At 40.2% G+C, this 23,377-nt stretch overlaps 2 protein-coding genes across 5 annotated transcripts; one reads left to right on the plus strand and one right to left on the minus strand.

Annotated features, from left to right (window-relative positions):
- Nucleotides 1-502: 502 nt before the first annotated feature.
- Nucleotides 503-13,146, minus strand: suz12b (SUZ12 polycomb repressive complex 2 subunit b). Of its 4 annotated transcripts, none has more exons than XM_078280727.1 (17): nt 12,816-13,146; nt 12,414-12,491; nt 11,747-11,793; nt 11,600-11,664; nt 11,313-11,381; nt 11,093-11,142; nt 10,079-10,164; nt 9,758-9,989; nt 9,390-9,495; nt 9,200-9,305; nt 8,918-9,095; nt 7,967-8,055; nt 7,476-7,619; nt 5,912-6,069; nt 5,172-5,370; nt 3,393-3,472; nt 503-1,473 (listed from the first exon to the last, which is right to left on the minus strand). In XM_078280727.1, the coding sequence occupies exons 2-17, from the start codon at nt 12,487-12,489 to the stop codon at nt 1,161-1,163; spliced, it is 1,998 nt and encodes a 665-aa protein (XP_078136853.1). In that variant the 5' UTR covers nt 12,490-12,491; nt 12,816-13,146; the 3' UTR covers nt 503-1,160. The 4 variants fall into 4 exon arrangements, with proteins under 4 accessions (XP_078136853.1, XP_078136836.1, XP_078136844.1 ...); XM_078280710.1 differs by having other exon boundaries at nt 7,967-8,052; nt 12,414-12,558; XM_078280718.1 differs by having other exon boundaries at nt 3,399-3,472; nt 12,414-12,558.
- Nucleotides 13,147-14,204: 1,058 nt separating this feature from the next.
- Nucleotides 14,205-23,113, plus strand: utp6 (UTP6 small subunit processome component). The gene is made up of 19 exons (XM_078280740.1): nt 14,205-14,463; nt 15,195-15,279; nt 15,384-15,425; nt 15,561-15,653; nt 15,963-16,010; nt 16,096-16,159; nt 16,248-16,366; nt 16,572-16,649; nt 16,788-16,869; nt 17,384-17,465; nt 17,567-17,745; nt 18,229-18,308; nt 18,411-18,488; nt 19,415-19,594; nt 21,012-21,092; nt 21,510-21,619; nt 21,783-21,849; nt 22,054-22,126; nt 22,476-23,113. The coding sequence occupies exons 1-19, from the start codon at nt 14,372-14,374 to the stop codon at nt 22,628-22,630; spliced, it is 1,788 nt and encodes a 595-aa protein (XP_078136866.1). The 5' UTR covers nt 14,205-14,371; the 3' UTR covers nt 22,631-23,113.
- The last annotated feature ends 264 nt before the right edge of the window (nt 23,114-23,377 follow it).

Here is a 23,377-nt window from a genome sequence, read left to right on the forward strand (position 1 = left end):
GATTCAGAACAGGGCACAGCTAAACATTTGACGTGATTACATGGAAACACATTTTCTGTCAATAGCTACTGATACGCAGAACCCATCTTGAAACACGTTTAACATTTTGATTGCAACATGTTCAAACCTCAAAGTTGAAAGAAACTACAGGTCATCAGAAAACTTTACTTTTATATCTTGAATGCTATGCACTCTGCACGAAAACATGGGGCGATGTGCTGCTGGTTGTTTCAGTAAATCTTCAAAAAAAAAAAAAACACATTCCGAAAAATTGATTTCCGCTTTCCTTGAGCTTTATCAATGCAGGCCAAAAGGCTTAGGGGTGATGAAGTACATGTAGGAGTTTTAGCATGGACCCAAATCAGAATTTATTCTCTTGTTCAGGAATAAAAGCTTACAGAACATCACTATTGTCATGGCAACCTACCAGCAAAACCCACAATTCATTTTGGGGGCCTAACACAAGCCTTACAGGCTTTATATACTCTAGACATGGATGCCAATAGTGTAGATTGTTACTGTTACTGTATGACCCTTCAAATTAAATGTCATTCACAACAGTGAAATCAAACCCACTAGCATTTCTCCACTGACAGTAAAGAAGCTGCATTTAACAATTGGCGCAGCATGAATTGGAAAAAAAACAAAAGGAGGAAAAAAAAAAAGACAATTTCAAGGTAACATTTCTAAATACAAACACCAAGTGCTAAAATAATCTGCTAAAAGGATAAGTTGTCAACAAGGTTATTGTGTGTGTACAAATAATCGAGTGACAATGTTACCAGTACAGTTTTAACTGTAGTCTTGATACAGTTGTCTATAACATGGACATACCACAGGTAGTCGTGCCACATCAAAAGACAAGTTTGTTCACTCTCTCTCCCAAAGACTTCAGCGGCTCCTACAAAATGCATATTTAGTAGGTTCCATTTACATCCTCAAATTCCTGGTTTGTGTAGATGTGGGTGATTCACTTTTATATTGTTCATATTTGGTTCAGTTCTCAAGTTCCAAAAACTTGTTTACCTTGTATACTGGTCTGCTTCAGGTCAGATTCTGCGCCGACCAGTTCTCCCACCTATCTAAGCACCAAAGGATTGGTAATGTTCACTGAAGAAGAAAACAAAAACACAACAATCGTTCCATCCGTCCATCCTACATCAGTCCGTTAGTGCGCTTTTTGTCCTCTTGCCCTGTTTCCCTCCAGTGGAGGTGACGGCATTGCCATTGCAGGCTCCTGCCGATACCACAGTCTGGTCCTGCTGCTCCTCCTCTATGTCTGGGAGCTCTTCTTGGATCTGTCGCAGACGGGCCATGGCGCGGTCAATGGTGGCTGTGCTCACCAGGTTGAAGTCGTGCATGCTGACCAGATGCAGGAGGAAGTTGCGGCAGAGGTTGCGGCGGATGATGTGAGCACCAGTGTTCTCCGCGAACAGCATGATGGCCTGATTCATCTGGTTGTCTGCTATGAATCTGCAGGGAAAAATGGAGAAGAGTTTTGTTCCTAGTGTTTCATAAGACTGATGGGACAAGAGTAGCTGTAACTACAATACAACTGTATGTGTGACTAAACTGATGCCACAGCTCCAACAGGTATACAGTGGGGCAAAAAAGTATTTAGTCAGCCACCAATTGTGCAAGTTCTCCCACTTAAAAAGATGAGAGGCCTGTAATTTTCATCATAGGTACACTTCAACTATGAGAGACAAAATGAGAAAAGAAAAAAAAAATCCAGAAAATCACATTGTAGGATTTTTAAATGAATTTATTTGCAAATTATGGTGGAAAATAAGTATTTGGTCAATAACAAAAGTTAATCTCAATACTTTGTTATATAGCCTTTGTTGGCAATGACAGAGGTCAAATGTTTTCTCTAAGTCTTCACAAGGTTTTCACACTGTTGCTGGTATTTTGGCCCATTCCTCCATGCAGATCTACTTTAGACCAGTGATGTTTTGGGGCCGTCGCTGGGCAACACAGAAAGATTTTCTATGGGGTTGAGATCTGGAGACTGGTTAGGCCACTCCAGGACCTTGAAATGCTTCTTACGAAGCCACTCCTTCGTTGCCCGGGCGGTGTGTTTGGGATCATTGTCATGCTGAAAGACCCAGCCACGTTTCATCTTCAATGCCCTTGCTGATGGAAGGAGGTTTTCACTCAAAATCTCACGATACATGGCCCCATTCATTCTTTCCTTTACACGGATCAGTCGTCCTGGTCCCTTTGCAGAAAAACAGCCCCAAAGCATGATGTTTCCACCCCCATGCTTCACAGTACGTATGGTGTTCTTTGGATGCAACTCAGCATTCTTTCCTTCCAAACACGACGAGTTGAGTTTTTACCAAAAAGTTCTATTTTGGTTTCATCTGACCATATGACATTCTCCCAATCCTCTTCTGGATCATCCAAATGCTCTCTAGCAAACTCCAGACGGGCCTGGACATGTACTGGCTTAAGCAGGGGGACACGTCTGGCACTGCAGGATTTGAGTCCCTGGCGGCGTAGTGTGTTACTGATGGTAGCCTTTGTTACTTTGGTCCCAGCTCTCTGCAGGTCATTCACTAGGTCCCCCGTGTGGTTGTGGGATTTTTTGCTCACCGTTCTTGTGATCATTTTGACCCCACGGGGTGAGATCTTGCGTGGAGCCCTGGATCGAGGGAGATTATTAGTGGTCTTGTATGTCTTCCATTTTCTTATAATTGCTCCCATAGTTGAGTTCTTCACACCAAGCTGCTTACCTATTGCAGATTCAGTCTTCCCAGCCTGGTGCAGGTCTACAATTTTGTTTCTGGTGTCCTTTGACAGCTCTTTGGTCTTGGCCATAGTGGAGTTTGGAGTGTGACTGTTTGAGGTTGTGGACAGGTGTCTTTTATACTGATAACAAGTTCAAACAGGTGCCATTAATACAGGTAACGAGTGGAGGACAGAGGAGCCTCTTAAAGAAGTTACAGGTCTGAGAGAGCCAGAAATCTTTCATTAAATTCATTCAAAATCCTACAATGTGATTTTCTGGATTTTTTCCTTCTCATTTTGTCTCTCATAGTTGAAGTGTACCTATGATGAAAATTACAGGCCTCTCATCTTTTTAAGATGGAGAACTTGCACAATTGGTGGCTGACTAAATACTTTTTTGCCCCACTGTACTTTACATGTGAGGGATTACAAGTGAATCTAAGTGCTTTGGATTTGGTTTCAATCTGTAGCAACCTTCCTGTTTGACACTATATCATGTTTGGTTTTCTACAGCAACAAAATTCTCTTCAGTTTAGGCAAGTTAACCATCAAAAATAAAACTGCATAAATACACACATTACCCAACTCTTATATTGCTTAAATCTCAGCTCCATGAATACTTTATGAGGATGGAGCAATGTCTACCATAACCCACATACCCATACTTCATGACGTGCAGGTTCCACAGCTTCATCACTTCCTTCTCTCCCTCATTGACATCTGTGAACTCATCCAGTTGCTGCAAGTAAAAAAAAACAACACATTTACAAATTACAGTATGGTACAATTAAAGTGATGGAATACCTCAGCACCATGGCCCCTAACACTATAATGTATGTCATATTTAAAACCTTTGCTGTGATGTCAGCAAACACTCCAATACCTGTGATCAGATTGTAATGAAGTTTGGTCTTGAAAGCAACGGAACAACTTTAATGATGATCAAATTCATTTTAGGCATTTCCTATTGGCCCTGATGTAACACTACTGTAATATTGATAGAGACTACAGCAAGTAATGTTAGCAGGTTCTGGAAATCAATACTGAAGTGATACAAATGTTGTGTAAGAGCAAGCTGAAGAAGTGTTCTGTGTTGGCAATTGTTTTTGCTCTGAGCACCTCCAAGTTATTTATGGCGTGCAGGGTTGACCCAAAAGCTTTGGCGCTGTTGCCATGGTAATCCGACACCAACATCAGTATTCCAAAGCTTCATTTTCACCTCCCCTTCAATATTTTATTATCTGGGTACCTCAGAAACACTATTCCTACCACATTCTATTTAAAACATTGCAAGAGTGATTGTAATAGTGGCCTCAGTCAAGGTTACTAAACATTTTTCCTTTGATTGATTTCATTAATGGGCTCTTGCTACTTGCATTAGTTAGGTAAACACTTGTTTTCAGTTTTTATTGATTTGTCTGAATTAATGATAACCGATGCAGATAAGATGCAGTTTTCCTGTCATAGTACTGTGCTTTCAGCCAATCTCAAGTATCTCTGCAAAGCATTATGATGTAAGCTGAAGTGTACATTGTGTTACAAGTTAACAGTCAAACCAAGGAAACTGATGAGATGTCTTTTTGCATACCGACAGGATGTAAAGTAGACTCTTATGTTCTCCTTAAAATGAAACACACTTGTGGCCGGGTTAGCTCAGTTGGTAGAGCGGGCGCACATATGTAGAGGTTTATTCCTCGACGCAGAAGGTCCAGGGTTCGAGTCCGACCTGTGACGGTTTCCTGCATGTCTCTCCCCTCTCTCTCCCCTTTCATATCTCAGCTGTCCTATCCATTAAAAAAGGCACAGAAATGCCCCAAAAAAATAAAAATAAAATCTCAAAAAATAAATTAAATAAAAAAAACATAATGAAACACACTTCAACAACATCATAAGTCAGTCATTACCACAGACTTTTAAAGGTGCAGTAGGTAAGACTTATAAAACTGTCATATTTACTGAAACTGACCCTATGTTCGAGTAGAACTACATGAAGCAGGTAATTAAAAAAAAAAGAAATCCGGCTCCTCTGGCACCACGTACAGCCTGTAGTGTGATTTGCAAAAATCCACCGCTCCCTGTTCAGATGCACCAATCAGGGCCAGGGGGGTGTCTAACTGCGTGTCAATCGCTGCTCATTCATTTTCCCATGTGGGTGGGGGGGGGGGGCGTAGGGGACTGTTTTGGGCTTTAGCGGATAGGGGGGAGGGACTGAGAAGTTGTCGATGTTCACATTTTTTGGCTAAGTCCTGGATCTTCACAATCCTACCTACGGCACCTTTAATCAATCAATGCCTCTCAAGTCAGCCAAGGTGAGATTCTCTGGACGCTTCAGTTAGTGAGAGTAACTTAAGAAATGTACCTTTATGGGTGTCTCCATAAGTGGTTTTACAACTTTATTCAACAGTGAAGTCAAACACAATGAGTAATGGGCTCCTCACCGTGGCAGTCTTCTCTCTGAGCCACTCCGGATCTCTCTCGTCCTCGCTGTCCTCCTCCATCTCCTGGGGCCGCAGGGGCATGCAGCTGTCACTGTGGAAGTAGAGGCGGTTGTGTCCGCTGACATAGGTCCTCTGCTGCTCCAACTCTCCGTCCTCAGACTCCAGGAACTCTGACAGACTTGGTTTGGTTCTCTTGGGCCTAGTAGAATGGGGGAGAGAAAGCAGATTTTAGATATTACCATGTTAAAAATGTTAACTTCATTATATTTTAACCAGGACCATTAGTACTTAAACGGTAGTTGGTGAAAAATAAGGTGTGAAAGATTACGTAGGCCACCACTGTGGTTTTTAAAGTGTTGGATACATTTAATTAACATTTAAATAAGTATCAGCTCAGACTCAGTATAGGCAGAAGGATTGGAATCGATTGGGTGCTAGTGCACCTATATCAGAAGTTCACATCTTTAATTTTCACCACACTTCATTTTTTAATAACCACACCAGTATAAGAAATCTGGTGACTGAAAAGAGCTGAAAGGTTCACCTTTTTGCCAAGTGCAACAAACTGCTCTTGTTCTAAACCGGTTTTAAGGCCACTCTCTGCTCATGAACAGTTCATTAAAGTCAATTCATTGATTACTAATTCATCACCAAACCAAATTCAATTGAAAATAGGTAATTACATTGTCTGATATGCTTTGACTATCAAAACTGCTTTTGAACCAAGGTCACAGGTTTACCTGCAAACCAGTATGTGAGTAACGGCAGTCCTCTTAACTGGGCCATTGCGGCTGAAAGCAAAGCCGGGTTGGCTGTGGATGTCCTGAGGGTTGCCAACGTACGAGCCGTCATAGCACTCATTGATGGACACGTCTATCCTTGCTCCTTTGGGGTGAGGCTGCAGATTATGAAAAAAAAAAAAAAAAGAATAAACAGTGAAATTTTACATGAAATTTGCCTGATACTTACTGTGATCAAGGGGAACTGGGAACTCATTGTCAAGTTTAGAAGGGAGATTTCTTAAAGGGAAAGCCACATTATGCTTTGGATTAGGGCTGGGCCATATGGCCACAATCTTAAGAGAACACAAACCATTGAGGGGAGAGAAAAGGTGAAGAACGAGCAACTACTGTAGCTGCTTAATAAACTAGGTGGACTAGTTTTCCAGGTACATTTTTACTCTCAGTTCACCAAACTAGCAAAACAGTGTAAACCCAGAATAGTGTCCCTCAGTGTGTGCAGTGACAATCTTCTGACACAAGAGCTGTTTAGGAGAGCATCAAAGAACCTTCAGAGTAAAGTAGCCTTGCTTTTACCATTCATCCACCAAGCCGTCCATGTTTGTTACCGAGTTGTGGCGTTTGAGATATGGCTTTACATACACACAAACTAAACTCTGGGAAAAGGCCGTTATGTTTAAATACCTGCCATGCTGATTCCAAACAGACAGCTTTGTCAAGGCAGTTTGGGCTTCAGATAGCTTTTACACAGTGGCCATCGTTAACGACAAGTCGTGTTCCGCTATGAATGTGTACACACGTATTGTTTGTATTACAAACACGGTCGGTCAGTGAAGGCGCAGTCACAGCGGTAGCCGTCGTTGCCGGTAACGTACTCGTATGACAGAGTGCACGGACCGACGCTTTGTGACTAGTATCTAGCTAATGACTAGCCAGCACTTTCTTACCGCTGCTGCCGTACAGTATCTTCCTTGAACATGCGCTGCAGAAGCAAGCACCCGGCTCCCTCAATTTGAGACACCAAGTGCTAAAATGGCTTCCCGTCTCCACCCTTTACCTCTTGTCCTCTAATCATGCCCAGGGCCATTTGTTTTTAACTCCCTTCTCAACTAAAGCTGTATCTACATGCTCCAAGTTTGATAAACTTGGCCTCCATTTTTTTTTAGCTGCGTTACCACGGAGACCACACCGGCACCGCACTCTCGCATTTCGACAAAGACCCGCCCTACTTTGCATCTGATTGGCTAGAACTTGTTTCATTGGTAGGTGGAAGTTCGATGATTGGTTAAATCCAGCGCATCAAAAACAGATCCCATGTGGACTTTTTAAATTTATTTTTCTAAAATATGTCATATGCCAGAAATCGGGCACCAGGCCAGAGTACTTAAGCCCTGCGTTAGTTAGAGCTGCGTTCCTCTCATATGATTGGTAGGTGAAATCAATTGCCTCGAAAATAATAAATCGCATGCGAGTTCCCAATTTCTTTTTTTTTTCCCCTCACAGCTGCACGCCGGAGATCCGGCACGGTGCCGGAATACTTTAAGCCCTGCACTCAGTTCCTTACCACATAGTTGAAGATGAAGCGGGAGTGGGAGAGTTTGAGGTGTTTGAGCAGGCTGTAGAGTTTGCTGCAGTTCAGGGTACACCAGGGACAGTGAAGATCATCTCTTGCCTCGGTTTGCTGCCGCGTGTTATTGTTGTACAAGAACTGAACACAAACACATCATATTGGTTACAAAGTAAACTAGAGAAGGTAAACCTCCAGCAGATGTAAATGGATGATTCTATTCTAGCATAACAGAGTTACTGTCACATTTTGTTACACAAACCCTAAGGTTTGAGTGCCCAACAGGGTCACAGTTTAAGCTATTTATGAATCTTGTGCTAGTCTTGCTGGACAATTACAAACCACGGTCTCAAAATGCGACAGTAATTCCAAACACTTTTTTTTTTTTTAAATGACTGCAAAAAAGAAAAAAAAAAAAACATCTCACCAGAAGACTAGTAAATCAGTGTCCCAGGCTCAGTTGTGTTTCTTACTTTAGTGTGGTGTACCTGATAAAATATACGTAGCTTCTGCCGCGGCTCACACAGGACCTGCTCTTTCCTCGTCTGAATGTCTGTGCTGACTGACTCTTTCACTGCTGATGGGAACAGATGGACAGGTTATTTCTTGGTGAATCACCAAATCATGAATCTGATTTGATACATTCAAGATGTATTTGAGAAAATAAAAAAATAAAAAATTGCATAGTTCGCCCCATAACATCAAGACTTGACAAGCACACACATATCACTGTTGCTAAAGCCCCTTTCAGACATGGAACGTGCAACATTGCTGGCTTACACAGGTCTCTTCAGTGCAAATATTCTATTATGGTTCTGTTCAAAAGATGACAGGGCCATTACAGGTAGGGCAGCAATGCTTTTGCTATATTTGGCTCCTTCCTCCTTACTACCACAACAGCTGAAATGAAAAGTTCATTTGCAAAAACAGATGTGTTTATTTATTTTCCTAAATCATGTTTTTCTTTCAGCAATCCCAGGAAAATCAATTGAACTTGTGTTGCACATTTATGGAGTGAAGTGCATGAATTCAACAGCTATGACTCATAGGGTGCCTTTTGCCAATTTAGTTACAAATAGACCATCCCACACCAATATCACAGCGGGTGAAAAATCCAAAACTATGACCCATTCAACTTTGCTCAGAGAATCTGGCATGAAATAAATAAAACATTCAGTTCATTGCTTGGTGTCCTTCATGAAGAGGTTTGAAGCCATTTTATAAAGCAGAAGGTGGAATTGTTAACTATTAATGCCCCCTCCTACATTATCTATGGATTTTTTCTGCCTCCTGCTCTTAAATGTAATTTGAGATGTCATGAAATTATTACTTCCGTTTCCACACAAGAATATTGATAGAAATCCTCCACATCACAGCGTATTTCTAATTCAGCCACATCTTAAAACAGGCAAGCTACCCTGTGGTGTTTTTGTACTTACTCATGAGGGCAGCTCGGTGATTGCTGGTTCTAGTCTCCATGGGGCTGGAGCTTTCGGAGTTGCGTGTAGCAAGGGGTTTTGCCACGGGAGCAGTGGACTTTCCGCTAGCATCACCTGTCCAACGCAGCATAAACTGCAATGTGGGTCCCTGAGAAAATGTCTCAAATGGTGGCAGTCTCTGTGGGACAGCCAATAATGGTCAGTGATGTGGTGATGTGAAGAGGACAATCAAATCCTTAAGATATGAAAGGGAGAGCCGAAAAGGAGAAAACCCTCCCATACCTTTCCATCAAGAATGGTTTCCCACGTAGCCCGCTTCTTGCTGACAGGGCTGTCCTCCATCCCTTGCATCGACACCTCGTATTCCCCATCCAGCAGCTGCAATCTCCTGCAGAGAACAAGTCAAGAGTGGGGATTTTAAGGTACAGTCAAAAGGAATGGCAAACGTGATATTAAAAACGAAAAACCTTACCTATTCTTATCAAAGACAGTCATCTGTGCAACAAAGGTCTCTGTGGTCTCTCCCTCATCTCTATGGGATGAACTTCTCTTCTTTCTACTAGGAGTATCTGTTACATCTTTGCACACAAAAGAAAATAAGATTGAGAAAATTCATATCCCACCAGCAACCGTTTTAGTTGCATCCAGAATTATTTTATTATATGGATGTGCCCAGAGGAAGTCTCCTTGCAACCAGCAGCTTACTGTGGCCCACTCTGGAGCTATTAGAATCTGCCTAGGCTGATCTCATAACAAAATGCAGTTTTAACAAATTCCTCCCAATACAAACTGTACTACGGCAAAAACAGAGCACAAAAGGGTTTGACGTGGATTTCCTACCAATGTTCTCGTTGGCCTCTCCGTTGACCAGACCATTAGTATCCCTCCTCCCTGTGCGTGACACCCTGAACAGGAGCGAGTAGGACTTGACCATGTGGCTGTTGCTGGGCTCAAACTCGTTGCTGGAGACCAGTAAGGAAGGGTGGGAGCCAGGCTTGGTTTGGTTACTGTCAGGATTCAAAGGCACCTGCTTTTTACCTGTAGGCACTTGCTTTATCGGGCAGCTGACATCCTGAAAGAAAAATAACCAAACTTAATTAAGCAAGGTGAAATGACTTGCTGCTAAAGTGAGAGACTGCCTCAAAAATATTTTAAATTTACCTTGCGTTTTTTATGGCAGACTTTGACAAGTAGCACCTCTAAGGACACAGAATTTTGTTCATTTTCTGAATTCTGAGATGGCTTTTCTGTATGGCAACAAAAAGAGTTCAGTGTAAATCACATACAACAAAATCCCAGATAACATTTAAGTGCAACACACACAATTTATTGGCATCTCTATGTAAGGCTGATGCTCTATTGATAGACTATACAAAACGTTTCTGCGTCACTCCTGAGGAAAAGTGTCCACTCCTTTTATTACCAGTATCAGCGTGTTTACAATTTTTTAAAGCAAACTACTGATTCAACACAAATCTTTAGCATGCTAGCAGTTGATGACTGAAGTTGGGTGGTATCATGGCAACATAGCACTTACAAGTAGTGTGTTCACATGCACACCACACACCTGGTTTTGAGGTTTATTCTGGTTTTCGTCCTATTTTGGATGTTTACGCGGAACACAAAAAATCCTGTATACATAATTCTAACAGTATCCAGGTTCTGTGTGCAGTTGTGTCTTGACCTCTCACCCATTATATTCTGTACAGAGAATGATCAGAAACATGAATGAGGTGTTGCCATCAGGGTACAAAATCAGCACCATCCACCAGCCAAATGTTGGTAAACTATGCAAGTGGCTGGTAGATATGTTTCACTCACCAGCCAAAAACACAATGGTAATCTACTGAGTGTCTGGTAAAATTTGAACATTCAATAGCCATTTGGCTGGTGGACAAAAAGTTAATTTTGCACCCTGGTTGCCATGCGACATTATTCCGGTACACCATATGGTGTTTACATGGACCAGGATACTCCAAAGACCTGATGATAACCAGGATACTAGTGTGCATGTAAATGCACTCAATGACAAACTGGTTATTGGCCTGATGACAGTGAGAGCATGACTATAAGTTAAAAAACAAAACTTCTACTCAGCCAATTTCCGATGCATTTGTGAGTATTTCCCTTTAAACAAATATACTACACACAGGTGCTTGAGTAAAATCTTCTTACCATCCTTATGGAAGAACCCAGTGAAGGTTAACTGTAGATGTGAAGACAAACTGAAGAACCAACAGAAAAATGCACAAGTGAAATTGGGTCATCTCAAGTGCTCCAACTATTAATATGAATGGTCATAAATTATGTCAATACGGATTCTCTGGTATTTTAGTCCCTAAAATATCCAGCAATAAAAAAAAGGGGCAGATCAACTCTTGTAGAGCCTCATTACCTTGAAGAATCCTGCTCTCCCTTCATCCTCTCAACTGTCTGCAACATATCATCCACTTTGAATGTTTTCCTGGGAGGAAGGATTAGTCACACAGGTTCAAACTTAATTCATTAATATTGTAACAGAACATCAATTAGATGATTATAAACATATCAGGTATGAATCACCATTTTAAACTGTTGGTGGAGAGATTATATATATATATATATATATATATATATATATATATATATATATATATATATATATATATATTTTAACTGAAAACACGTCATCAGATTTCATACCTTTTGGCATTTGTTCGGCCGTTTCTGTGAGACATGAAAGTGAGCGTCCTGTGCAAAAATACTGGCTGAAAAGGGGAAAAAAAGAAAGAATGAATCACTCATTTTATGTAGGCTGACTAATCAATGCAATGACTTTAATTCACTTACTGCAATCAAATTCCTTGTGCGTAGGAATCTGTATATCTGAGTCGGTTCTGGAAATAGAAAAAAAAGTGTTATTGTTAGGTTTAGTTTGGACACTATCACACAGTCCCATCACATCAATACGTTTTCTGGATAATTTTGCAAAGTTTAACCAGGAACCCACTAAAATGAAACTATTATACTGAGTATAACTACAAAAAGGGCTTTTTTGTTTTGTTTTACAGCTTCTGGTTTGTGAGACCAACACCTTCATTAGTCTGTTACTTCACTTTCACTGTGTCAGCATCTGAGAATTTACTCCATATTATTGCTAACAAGTCAAAAGAAGGAGTGTTAACAGGTGGTGGCTGATTAGGCAAAACACCCAACAACCAAAGAAAAACTGAACATGTATTAAAAAATTAATGTGTTTTTATTGATTCCAGAATTGCTATCTAAAAAAAGGTTAGCATTAGATTCGTTTAACTTTAGTTAGTTATAACAATATCCGGAGCTCCCTAGAGTGCCAGATAAACTATGGAGGCCTGTCAACCAAAAGCAGTTATTGAAAACAAAATAATTAACAGTGAAGTTAAGCGGGTAGGCTAAATGTTTATTGAGCGCATGGAAAAGTTCTTATCGTGTTACTAAACTAGAAAAGTTGACAAAGTGACGAGTAGTGAAATCTCACTTTCAAAGGCCTGTAGGAACAGCTCATGGTCGGCCTGAATCTGCTCCATCTTCGGCTTCTTCACAGAGTTCATCATTGCTGATGAGGCGGGGTACACAGCGCCGTTAGCTTTGCAACTCGCCCCACTCATAATATGACCGGAGTTCTACGAGTGAAACAACGGCACATACTAACACATAAATTGTTACAGAACAAATGGTGGCAATACAACATGTTAGCTTAGCCAGCAGGCAAATACTAGCGTTAGCAGTCGAGCTACCTAGCTCAGCTAAAAGCACAATGCTAACAGGTTAGATAGCTTGGCATTTCATCGTAGTATCAATTCGTTTAGTCTGACTACGATTAACAAAAATCCTAAAATCGGCATGTCGTACATATTGTGCATATATAAAAGCAACCCACCCTGGCCGATGGCATTAATTTGTTAGCCTCGCTGCCTCCAGCACAAGCCTGGCAGACTCAACAGCAAAGACCCATGAAGATGAAGAGGAGGCGACGAGACGCTGGCTACTTTGCGAGCAATGCTAGCATGGTTACTAGAAAAAACAAACCTCCGTATGCCTGAGGTTCCCCTGCTTTCAGCTATCACGAATATCGTTTGAATTGGAGCTGGTTGGAGTATTTCGGATCAAATTATTGATTATTTATCTGTAATTTATTGTCGGCGTTCTTTCCTTCAATTTGTACTGAACAACAGAGCAGTAGTCAGTTGTCAGCCAATAGAAGACGGACTAAGAGAATCCAGCGCTGTGATTGGCTGCTGACCTCCGGAGATGACATACAACCCGCTCTCGCTCTCTGCGATTTTGCGGGAAATCGAGTTCATCAGAATTATAATATGTTTATTAAATATAGCACCTTTTACAGAACAAAGTTAAAAACGTGCTTCACAAGAGTAAAATTGGAAAATAAGACCAACGACAGTAAAAACAACAAACAATAAAAATGAATGCCATCAAATTTGAAATAAAAAATAAAAACCGAAAAAACACAATTTTTAAAAGCGTCAACAGAGACCACAGAACGTATGAGAAGGGCGTTCCACAGTGTCGGACATGTGTCTATGGTCGGATGAGCCACCTCTTCAAAGGCACGCTCACTAGTAAACCCTTGAGACCTACTGGTAATACTACCAGTATATATTATATTATATTATATTATATTATATTATATTATATTATATTATATTATATTATATTGTATTGTATTGTATTGTCAGAGATATTTCTTATCAAGACGATCTTGCAGCTAAAACTCTATTATTCATTTGAGACTTGAATATCATGACTGATTTATTTCATGCAAAAATAAACTATAGTCTGCAATGAATTCATTACACAGTCAAGAGCTGAAGTGCTTTAGTTATTAGTCCCAAGTAATAATACCACTGAAACTGAACTTCAGAACAGCATAAATTAGTACACTGTTCGTAGAAAATATGTACAATTGACAACAAGACGGCAAATAATAAGAGGAAATACTCTGTCCTCGGGTTCTTCAGGTATATTTCTACAGCGGCTTAGGACCTCTTCATTTTCATATAACTGTGAGTTCAATGACATTTTATTCTATTGTCTTTGTATTAGGCATTAACTGAGTTGTTTTCAAATTGTTTTAACTAATGACAATGATTAGATCGTGCCATTGAAAATCAGTTAAGATGATGTGTATATGCCACCAAAACATACAGTATGTGACTCCTAAATCAGTGGATCAACGTTAGCTGGTTTTAATTTGTTTTGCCCATTGACTGTTTTGCCATCACGCACATTTGATCGTGTTTCCTGACGGAGCTATTTGCAGACGGAACCGGAAGAAGAGCGGCGAATCACAACTTCCACGCATGTGTGTGGGAGAGAATCAGCCTCAGTGCTTACAGTCTTATGGTATTTCAATTTAAAGTTGACATTAATAACTTTAATATCACCAAATAAGAGTCGAACGGCTGCGTCGACAAGATGGCGGAGATCGTTCAACATCGGATTGAGGAGAGAATCCCTGAGCTGGAGCAGCTGGAGAGAGTGGGTCTGTTCACCAAGAAAGAAATCAAGTAAGACGACATAAGACTTACCGAGTGTTTCCAGATGTGTTCGTTCAGTAGAAAAACACATCACTATACAAAGTGATGTCCTGTGCATAGTTGAATTGATTTTGTCACCACCCACCTGAGAAATGTTATGTTTTGTGGGCAATAACTGACCGTAAACCTGACAAGAACATATGTTTTGTGATCTTTTACTGTCTCGTTGACCTCACTACTACTGAGGGAATATAAATGGATTAAAAGAAAAATGAACCCTAAAATAAACTTCACATAGTGTGTACTGTTTTTCATAAAACTGTATAGGTGCTGAATAATGGAACAGCCTCCATATGACATATAAGGCTGAGTGCATAATGCACTTTTTCTGATCCACAGCTAGAATACCATATATATAAAATTATATATATATATATATATATATATATATATATATATGCATTTGTATAGAGTCAGTCCATAATTCTGGCACAGTAGGCTAATTTGGTTTACGGACAGTTTAGTGTCCCAAATTCCCCATACAATGTCCTTAATTATGAACCTGCTAAACCACCTGTTTAACAGGTGTTTGGGTTATGTTTATGATTATGGTTAGGGTTAGGGCAACCAAATAAGACCCTCATCATTTGGGACACTCAGTTTTTGGAAAATAACTAAACTGCACGTATACCGGCTAATTCAAGTTTTGATTCTCATTTTCCATTTTAGGTAAATCAGTGTTTATTTTTTCAATATTTCAGATCCATAATCAAGAGAGCGACTGCCCTGGAATACAAGCTCCACAGGTTGATCGTAAACAAAGAGGACTTCATTGCATACATTCAGGTAGGGTGCCTTAATCTTTCCTTAATCCTCCATCATTAAAAATAAAATAAAAGCTACGAGTGATATGTTTTAAACACTAACTTTAAAATTGTGTTTAATTACAGTATGAAATCAATGTTTTAGAACTGATCAAGAAGAGAAGAGCAGTAAGTGGCGACATTTTTTGATAGTCTAATGGTTAAACTTTTAACATACATGCATAACAAATTGAGTGAGTGGCAAACATGGTTACTTTCAGATAATGTTGCATCGTTTGACCGTGCCTAACTTTGTGTTTGCAGCACATTCATTACCAGTTCAAAAAAGAGGAAATTGAGTTCCCCGTCATCCATAGAATAAATAGTGTCTTCAGAAGAGCAACAAATAAGTGGAAGGTACTGTATAAAAAAGCTTTTGTATTGTACTTTTGCAGTGTATCAATGAAATCATTGTATTAATTATATATTGTGGCAAATGAGCTGCATTGATCTGCTAAAAGAAATCATCAAATTGCCTTGACATGATTTTTCAATCAAACTTATCATGATTCTTTTTTTAAGAACATTATAGCAGTTCAGTTCTTATATTTTTCATTTTGTTTTCCCTTACCATTATCTTTAAAATACAATGTATAGTTAGTTGTAACTGACTGAATCATTGTAAGCATAACTGAGTGAACAGTCAAATGCCTTGTTTCCCCACAGGATGATGTGCAGCTGTGGCTCTCACATGTTGCTTTCTGTAAGAAATGGGTATGTAATGATCTCACCATTTGCTTTAGACCAAACACTTGGTCTTCTTATGGTAATAATGCTCTTCTTCTGTGTTTCTCCTCAGGCCACCAAAGGCCAGATCAGCAAAGTCTTCTCAGCCATGCTTGCTATACACCCTGACAAACCAGGTACAAAAGATTGTACTTTTCAATCAGTTGTAACAAAGACACTATTAGCTGTAATTAATAGGAACTTTGTACTTTTCTCTCTTTTAAGCCCTGTGGATAATGGCAGCCAAGAATGAGCTGGAGGATAGAAATTCCTCTGAAAGTGCCAGACACCTGTTTCTGAGGGCTTTGCGCTTCCATCCTGACAACAAGAAAGTCTACCAGGAGGTAAAATAAGCAAAATATTAGTTTTTCTTTCCTATATCCAAATAACTCTTCCATTTTTAAACAATGAAACCTGTAAAGAGAAACTTTGTTCACTGGTTTGCTTGACCAAAATTCATTTACAAGGGGCGGTAGCTGCTGTTTGAAGAGTGACGAATGGGTATTTGTCAAATATTCTTTTCTAATTGTCTCCAACAACTTGTGTTAGTACTTCCGTATGGAGCTGCTGCATTGTGAGAAACTGAGGAAGCAGAAGAAAGAGCTGGAAAAAGCTGAGATGGACCTGGTGAGTGTGTCACAAATGGAACACAAACAGTGGGGGGGGGGAATCTAAAAAGTCCACACACACACACACACACACACACACACACACGCTCTCATTTTGTATTCAGTGCCTGAATACTCTGCTCTTAACGTCTTTCAGGGTGAATATGAGTTTTCACCAGAAATCCTGAGTGGCAAACTGGCTGAGGTTGTGTACAGAGATGCTACAGGGAAAATCAAAGGTAGGCTTTTTTTTTTTTTATCTCTTTACATTTTATTTTGTCATTTAAACAATAATTTGTATTTGTATTTTAAGTAAGAAAACTGATGCATTGGAGAAGGATGTGCCTACTTTGTCAAATTATTTCATTCATTCATTCATTTCATTTTTTTTGCACTTGGCAAAGATATCGCACATGACCCCTCGTAAAAACCACAAACTATTGTTTTCACACGTTGTTTTTTGTACTGATTAAACAAATGAGAGCTTTTGAGGTGCTGGCAGGCAGGCTTTCTTCACTTTTGGACAGAGCCAGGTTAGCTGTTTCCCTTGCTTCCACTCTTTATGCTAAGCTAAGATAATCAACTGCTGGCATACAGATATAAGAGTGGTATCAATCTTTTCATCAAACTCTCTGAAGAAAAAAAAAAAGCGAATACGCGTTCTTCCCAAAATGTCCAACTATTCCTTCAACAACAGAAATTCACAGATCTGGTCACTTTACCTTTTGTATCACCAGTCTTTTTGTCCAACAGAAGCAGAGTTCGTCATCTCACTTCTGAACATAGCAGCTATCTTTGACTTCACCAAAGAACTCCAGGACTTCATCCTGCAAGAGTAAGGCACCAGCTTACTAAGCCACAATCTGCGTTCTTGAACTCAATCAGAACTTTATCACTAAGCATGAACGTACCTACTCCCCTCCCCTTGTATTGCAGCTTACAGGCTAACTACACAGAAGACAGCTTGACGTGGGATTTCATGGCTAAGAGGGAGCTGGAGGCTCCGGGGGCAGGGGAGGAGCTGCAGACAGCCAAAGGCCGGGCCTCCGATATCAACCGCAGAGAGGAGCGCTGCTGCCAGGTCTACGAGGAGGCTGTCAAGAGCCTTAGCACCGGTAGGTGCTCATACATACACAGAGAGCAACTAGACATGCTCTTGGGATATTTTCCAAAGGGCAAAAATCCTTGTTGAGACTGAAGTTGGATGAATAGTTACAATCAACGTTTTACTACATGGACATTTTGGTTTTATAAAGTATGAAATAAGAAAAGCAGTAAAAAAAAAAAAAAATACAACTACAGTTGAGGTTTTATCGCTATGCAGTGACCGTGACACATTTCTTCTCATTGCATGTGCTTTAAAACAAAAAGAGATTTACAATATGAAACATGTAATTTTCTTTACAATATAGTGGCAGCTATATTACCAAACAAGATTATTAATTCAATTCCTTTAGTTTATCTTGCATACACTGCCAGTGTCCAAATCCAGTTAGCCTATGGGTGCCCTTTATTACTGCACTGCTTGCATATTCCCTGCCAACTTGATGTGTCTGTATAAAGAAACAATTGCTGCGCTTGTGTGCTCTGCGCTCTAGAGCCCATGTGGACTTGCTATGTGGCCTTCTGCTTGGAAAGGTTGAAGAGGAAGACCAACGTCCAAGAACTGAAGGAAAAGGTAAGTTGAGTTTACACTGAAAAATGTCAGTGGCTTCAGTGTTTTTTGACATGGATGTTTAAGGGGTAAATCCTGACGTGTGTGTGTGTGTGTGTGTCACAGAGGCAGGAGAGGCAGCTGGGAGTGCTGCAGCGCGCCCACGATTCCTCACTGCTGAAGGAGGAATATTATAAGAACTGGGTAAGATAATGGCTTCATTAAATGTGTAAAAGGAATCATAGGGGCCCTCACTCTCCCTTCATTTGAATAATGACTTGTCAAATGTCTGTTCACACAATGAATGTTTCTTGCAAAAGTTTAGCTTGTTTGGCTGTCTGAGAACAGTGGTAGTCAAAGTCTAGGGAGGCCAACAAGCATCTCTGAATGCTTGCCAGTCTCTGTCCTCTTTCAAATGCACTTCATAAGGAGTGACAATGTAACTGCACTCACAACACAAGGTGTGATTGGCAAGAGGAGAACAATGTTTATATCTGACGCTAGTAGTCTGCAGTTATCATATTTGGAAATCCTAGCATAACAAAATTAAACCAGACCACTGTCTCCTGTGATGTTCAAAATCTGAGACAGTTGATTAGAAGAAAGTGTAAAAAGAGGATATCCTGGTGGCATTGTGGTTAAAGGCTCATACCATGCAGCCATCTTGGTTTTGGACCTTTTTATCTATGCCAGCCCCACTTTTCCTGCTGCTCTCTATTGTTAACCATCTAATTAAGGAACTAAAGAAGTCCATAAAATAACACAGAACACCCTCTTGCTGCCAAAATCTTATGTTGCCAAAACTTTGTTGAGTAAACAAGTTATTTGTGACTCAGTCTGACTGTTATTTACAAGTCCTATTTATTTTTTAACAAGTCAGATATAAAATTGTAACACAAATACGATTAGAACCAAAGTCAACAAAGTGAGTGTGATTGCACCTGTAGATGGAGCCCCTTGTGTTTTTGTGCCTTGTAGGACTTTGGGGGGTATTCATTTATTAATTCCTATATTATGTATTTATTTACCTGCATAGGTGGAGCTGGAACAATAATAATAATAAAAAAGGAGATGGAAACAGGAGGAAATCTGATCTTGATTTAACTTTCTCTTTGGTTTTATAAATAAAGTTGCAGATCCTGCTCTCATCTGGTGATGCTGAGGGAGTGGCCAGTGTTGCCATGGCAGCCACGCAGCGGTACAGCCAATCAGTGTCGGTGTGGAGCCTGAGTCTGCGAACGCTAATGCAGCTGGGGAGTGGAGACGTGGGCAGGCTATTCCAGGAGGCTCTCACACACGTCAATCCCAACGTACACAGAACGCACACACACACACACACACGCACACACACACACACACACACACACACACACCAGCACTGCTGTATAAGTGGGCCATCTCCTTGGCCCAAATATGATCTATTTCATTATATCAAAGTTGCTCAAGTGGCTTCCTTAGCCTCCTTCTATATGTCAGAAAAAGTGTACAAAGGCACTAAAGCAACCCTTCCATAACAAATGCATTACAACATAACCCAGAGATTAATAAGGTTTGTGTAATTATTTATTATTTTATTAAGTCTAAATTGAATATGACAGGTAAATGGGCAGTATTACTGAAATTCAAAATCCACATAAACCGCACAGCACTTATTTAAAAAGAAAATGCATCACTTTGAAGCTGGTTTGCCTGTTACTACCGGTATTTCCTTACAAGCAATGTAGCATTTAAAGCTTTAGGGTGTTTAGGGGTGGGGACGCGTGCGCGATCCCGGAAGGCTGTATCATGTCGACGCGCCAACAGTTTTGTTGTCGTTACATAGAATTCCTCATGGGGGAGACAGATCCTACACACTATAGCTTTAAATGGAGTCCGGCGCAGTGCTCACTCCACATAAAATGCTACATCCTACCAGAAAAGTTAACGGCGAACGATGAGGGACATTTTAATTGAATATTTTCTAGTCCAGTTTAGCTAAAAACACAAAAACGGCAAATATGAGCACATTAGCTCACTAGTCATTCACTATCAAGCCTGAACTTACCACAGACAGTTGCCTCGTTCAGGGACTCATGGCAGTGCATCACTTTACACAATGTATGTGTAAAAAAGATTTTTCTAGCCTTGTGGGGGTTCCCCAATGGTACTGTCTATGAATACACATGCTTTGACTCGGCCACAGGCTTTTACAGTAATAAGCGGAATAGCTGGCTACTGTTGTGGTGGGGGTTTCATAAGACTGTGGCCCTGAGTTGCTGTGTGAGGATTACTACATGCTGCTCATTAGGCAAGTCTTTTCTCTCAGCACTCTACTTACATGTTGGGAAATAGTATAAACCCCCAGAGTATGAAGAATTGCACGGCACAGAAGTGGAGATAAATTAATGAAGAAAATGTGGACGCACTCTCTTACTTCATATTGACCTGTAGCTGATATCAGAGCAAGGTGATTTGTCACTCAGAATCATACACTGGGATCCTGACTCATTTATTAAATGTCTGCATTTGATGGTAAAACACAGTAGTTGATTCTTCAAGCATGGGTCTGATTTAAAGCTTATCATGTTCGGGTTTGTTCGCTCTAAGACTAAAAGGGGATGGAGATATTATACGACATTGACACTAACCATCGCTTTAATGCTCCAGGAAGCAAGTGGACTCCCCACTGAGCAAGATACCGATTAAAAACCAACTGCTAGCTAAATCCTTTCTGTCCTGTCTTGACAGGAGAGTCTACCTCTTTGGCAGCTGCAGGTCCAGTGGAGCGTGGCCAACCAGAGTCCTGAGGAGACAGAAGCCGTGTTCAAGGTAGTCCACCTGAATCCACCAGATTCAGTTTGAAACTACTGCTCAAGTCTTTTGACAGCATTTACAGTGTGTTCCCAGTGACAACTGACAGGGAGAGCTGCTGTTTGTAAACATTAAGCACATAATGACATGCCTTTATGGAGTAGTTTACATTTGAACATTTTTGGCTTGCTTGGAAAACCAGTTCTTCCTATTTAGAAGTATGCAGAAGTCAAGTTACTTTTCCGTTCAATAATGTAAAGTACTGTATACAGATAAATTGGATTCAGGAAGAGCAGGTGCTGTTCTTGATAATCCTTGCAGGTGAATACTTAAAGATGAAACAGAAAAGATGAATAGCCCCTTACGTCTGAACAGTGTTTTGGCCTCCGAAACGAGAATGCCTCGCAGACAGTTAGTTCTCTTGTTTGTTCCCAGAGAGGTCTGCTGTCTGCAGTAGCGGTTGTTGCCATGGAGATGAAAGAGCGTTACCTTGATTGGTCGTACTCCACCGGAGGCTACAAGAAATCTAGGAAGACCTTTACAAGGTAAAAACAAATTGTAAAAACTCTTTATCTGCTCACGTTGTTTATTTAAATAACACAAAAGGAATGCAAATTTAATAAACTCCTGAGAAGTGTCTTGTGACGAAGCTGTAGAATTTAAGCTTAATTTTAAGTAAAGGCTTTTTTTCTTCTTTTTTTTCTGTAGCTTACAGGAAAACCGTCCTTTGTCCAAGGCCTTTTTCACCCGAATGATTGAGATCGAGAAGGAACAAGTATGTATAGCAATTACCGTTGCTGTCAGATGTGAAAGCTCTTATGTAAACTGCAGCTCAATCTGTGGAGAACAGATAATAATAATAATAATAATAATAATAATAATAATAATGTGTTGGGACAGATGGTGGACGTTAATATTTGTATTACCGATAAGCCGAGACAACCCTGAGCTGTGATAACAATGTTGTTTGTTCTTCCAGGAGACTCCAAAGATGAACAATCTCAGAGACTACTATGAGAGGGCACTGCAGGAGTTTGGTACCTCAGATGACGGTGAGCAGAGTTTAAATGCCTAAAGGAACAAGAGTCGAAAAGGAAAAGTAGCAATAGTTAAAAATATTTACTTGTTAATCAAGTATCGAGGACTAGATTCTAAGTTTCCATCTAACACAACAACTGCACCAGAAATGTGCCAATACCAAATACTTAGATATAGCTGAGATCTATTTAGAAGATAAAAATTGGACTGAGGCTGGATCCGACATAAACTACTAGTCTGGTTTCTAAACAAAAGAAAAAGCTATCAATTGAGATATGTACCCAATGATCTTCCTTGGACACCTCCACTTTTCTTTTTTTTATCTTAAAATGTTTTCTGTTTTTTTTTTTTATTTCCCTGAAGATCTGTGGCTGCATTACATCCAGGAGGAGCTGGGAGCCTTTGGACAGCCGGAGAACTGTGGCAAGATCCACTGGAGAGCCATGAAGTTTCTGGAGGGAGAGAGTGTGGAGAGGTTCACTTCCAAGTATACTCTGGTTCAGACAGGACACTTATGAGTCGCCATGAAAGGTCCAAGTAGCGTAGTAAGTTCAGATAACAGCCAGTGTTCAACAACTGTGTAGAAGTTTACCAGCTGAAGAAGCAGCACATGTTTCAGAGCAGGTGTTCCTCTTGGCCTTGTAGAAGATTGGTGCTGTGCCCATCCATGAATTGTTTAATTGCCTTTAACTGGAAAGCCAGTATTGCAGTTTTCTGTCCATTAGGAAAAGGCTTGCCAATCCTTCTTTAAAGGTTTCAGCAGTGTTGGGGGGAAATGTTTTTGATTGAGTTGCCTCTGATGTTTGCAGCTTTAAGCGGTCGTATTTTGCAGCTGTAATTTACAACTTTACATTTACAGCAGTCTGTACTGCATTTGATACCAGACATTGGTAACACGTAGTATTGTAAGGATGTCCAGTTTTATTAAATTCCACATTTATTTGGCATTTTGAGAAGACAAACTTTGATGCTGTTATAATAAAACATTGAAAAGGCTTTCATTCTGGGGTGTTCTATTCTGTGGTTTTTCCGAGATACTTCAGATTCACACGGCAATAGTTTTCAATGACCCACCATAACAGTTCCCTTAGCAGGTTAGTGAAGTTAATTTAAGTTACAGTGACAAAAACATCCTTTATCCTCTCAAATTCTCATTTCACACTTAGATCCAGTGTTTGCAGTCAGTACAAGAAACATCTCATTTAGATTCCCGCCTTTCATGGTACAAAATGTTGCCTTTAAAATAAAAAAAAAAACATTAAGCA

The sequence above is a fragment of the Sander vitreus genome, chromosome 2, assembly GCF_031162955.1.
Source record: "Sander vitreus isolate 19-12246 chromosome 2, sanVit1, whole genome shotgun sequence".
NCBI classification, from domain to species: Eukaryota; Metazoa; Chordata; class Actinopteri; order Perciformes; family Percidae; genus Sander; species Sander vitreus.

Excerpts from the sequence above, each read along its gene's own strand:
- suz12b (XM_078280702.1), bottom strand. Across the intron at positions 9,496-9,757 it reads AGAGGCCAACGAGAACATTG|ATGTAACAGATACTCCTAGT; the intron begins GTAGGAAATCCA and ends TTGTGTGCAAAG. Across the intron at positions 9,306-9,389 it reads ACTGTCTTTGATAAGAATAG|GAGATTGCAGCTGCTGGATG; the intron begins GTAAGGTTTTTC and ends TGTTCTCTGCAG.
- utp6 (XM_078280740.1), top strand. The coding sequence starts at position 14,372 with ATGGCGGAGATCGTTCAACATCGGATTGAGGAGAGAATCCCTGAGCTG. Across the intron at positions 16,160-16,247 it reads TATACACCCTGACAAACCAG|CCCTGTGGATAATGGCAGCC; the intron begins GTACAAAAGATT and ends CTCTCTTTTAAG. Across the intron at positions 16,870-17,383 it reads TGCTACAGGGAAAATCAAAG|AAGCAGAGTTCGTCATCTCA; the intron begins GTAGGCTTTTTT and ends TTTGTCCAACAG.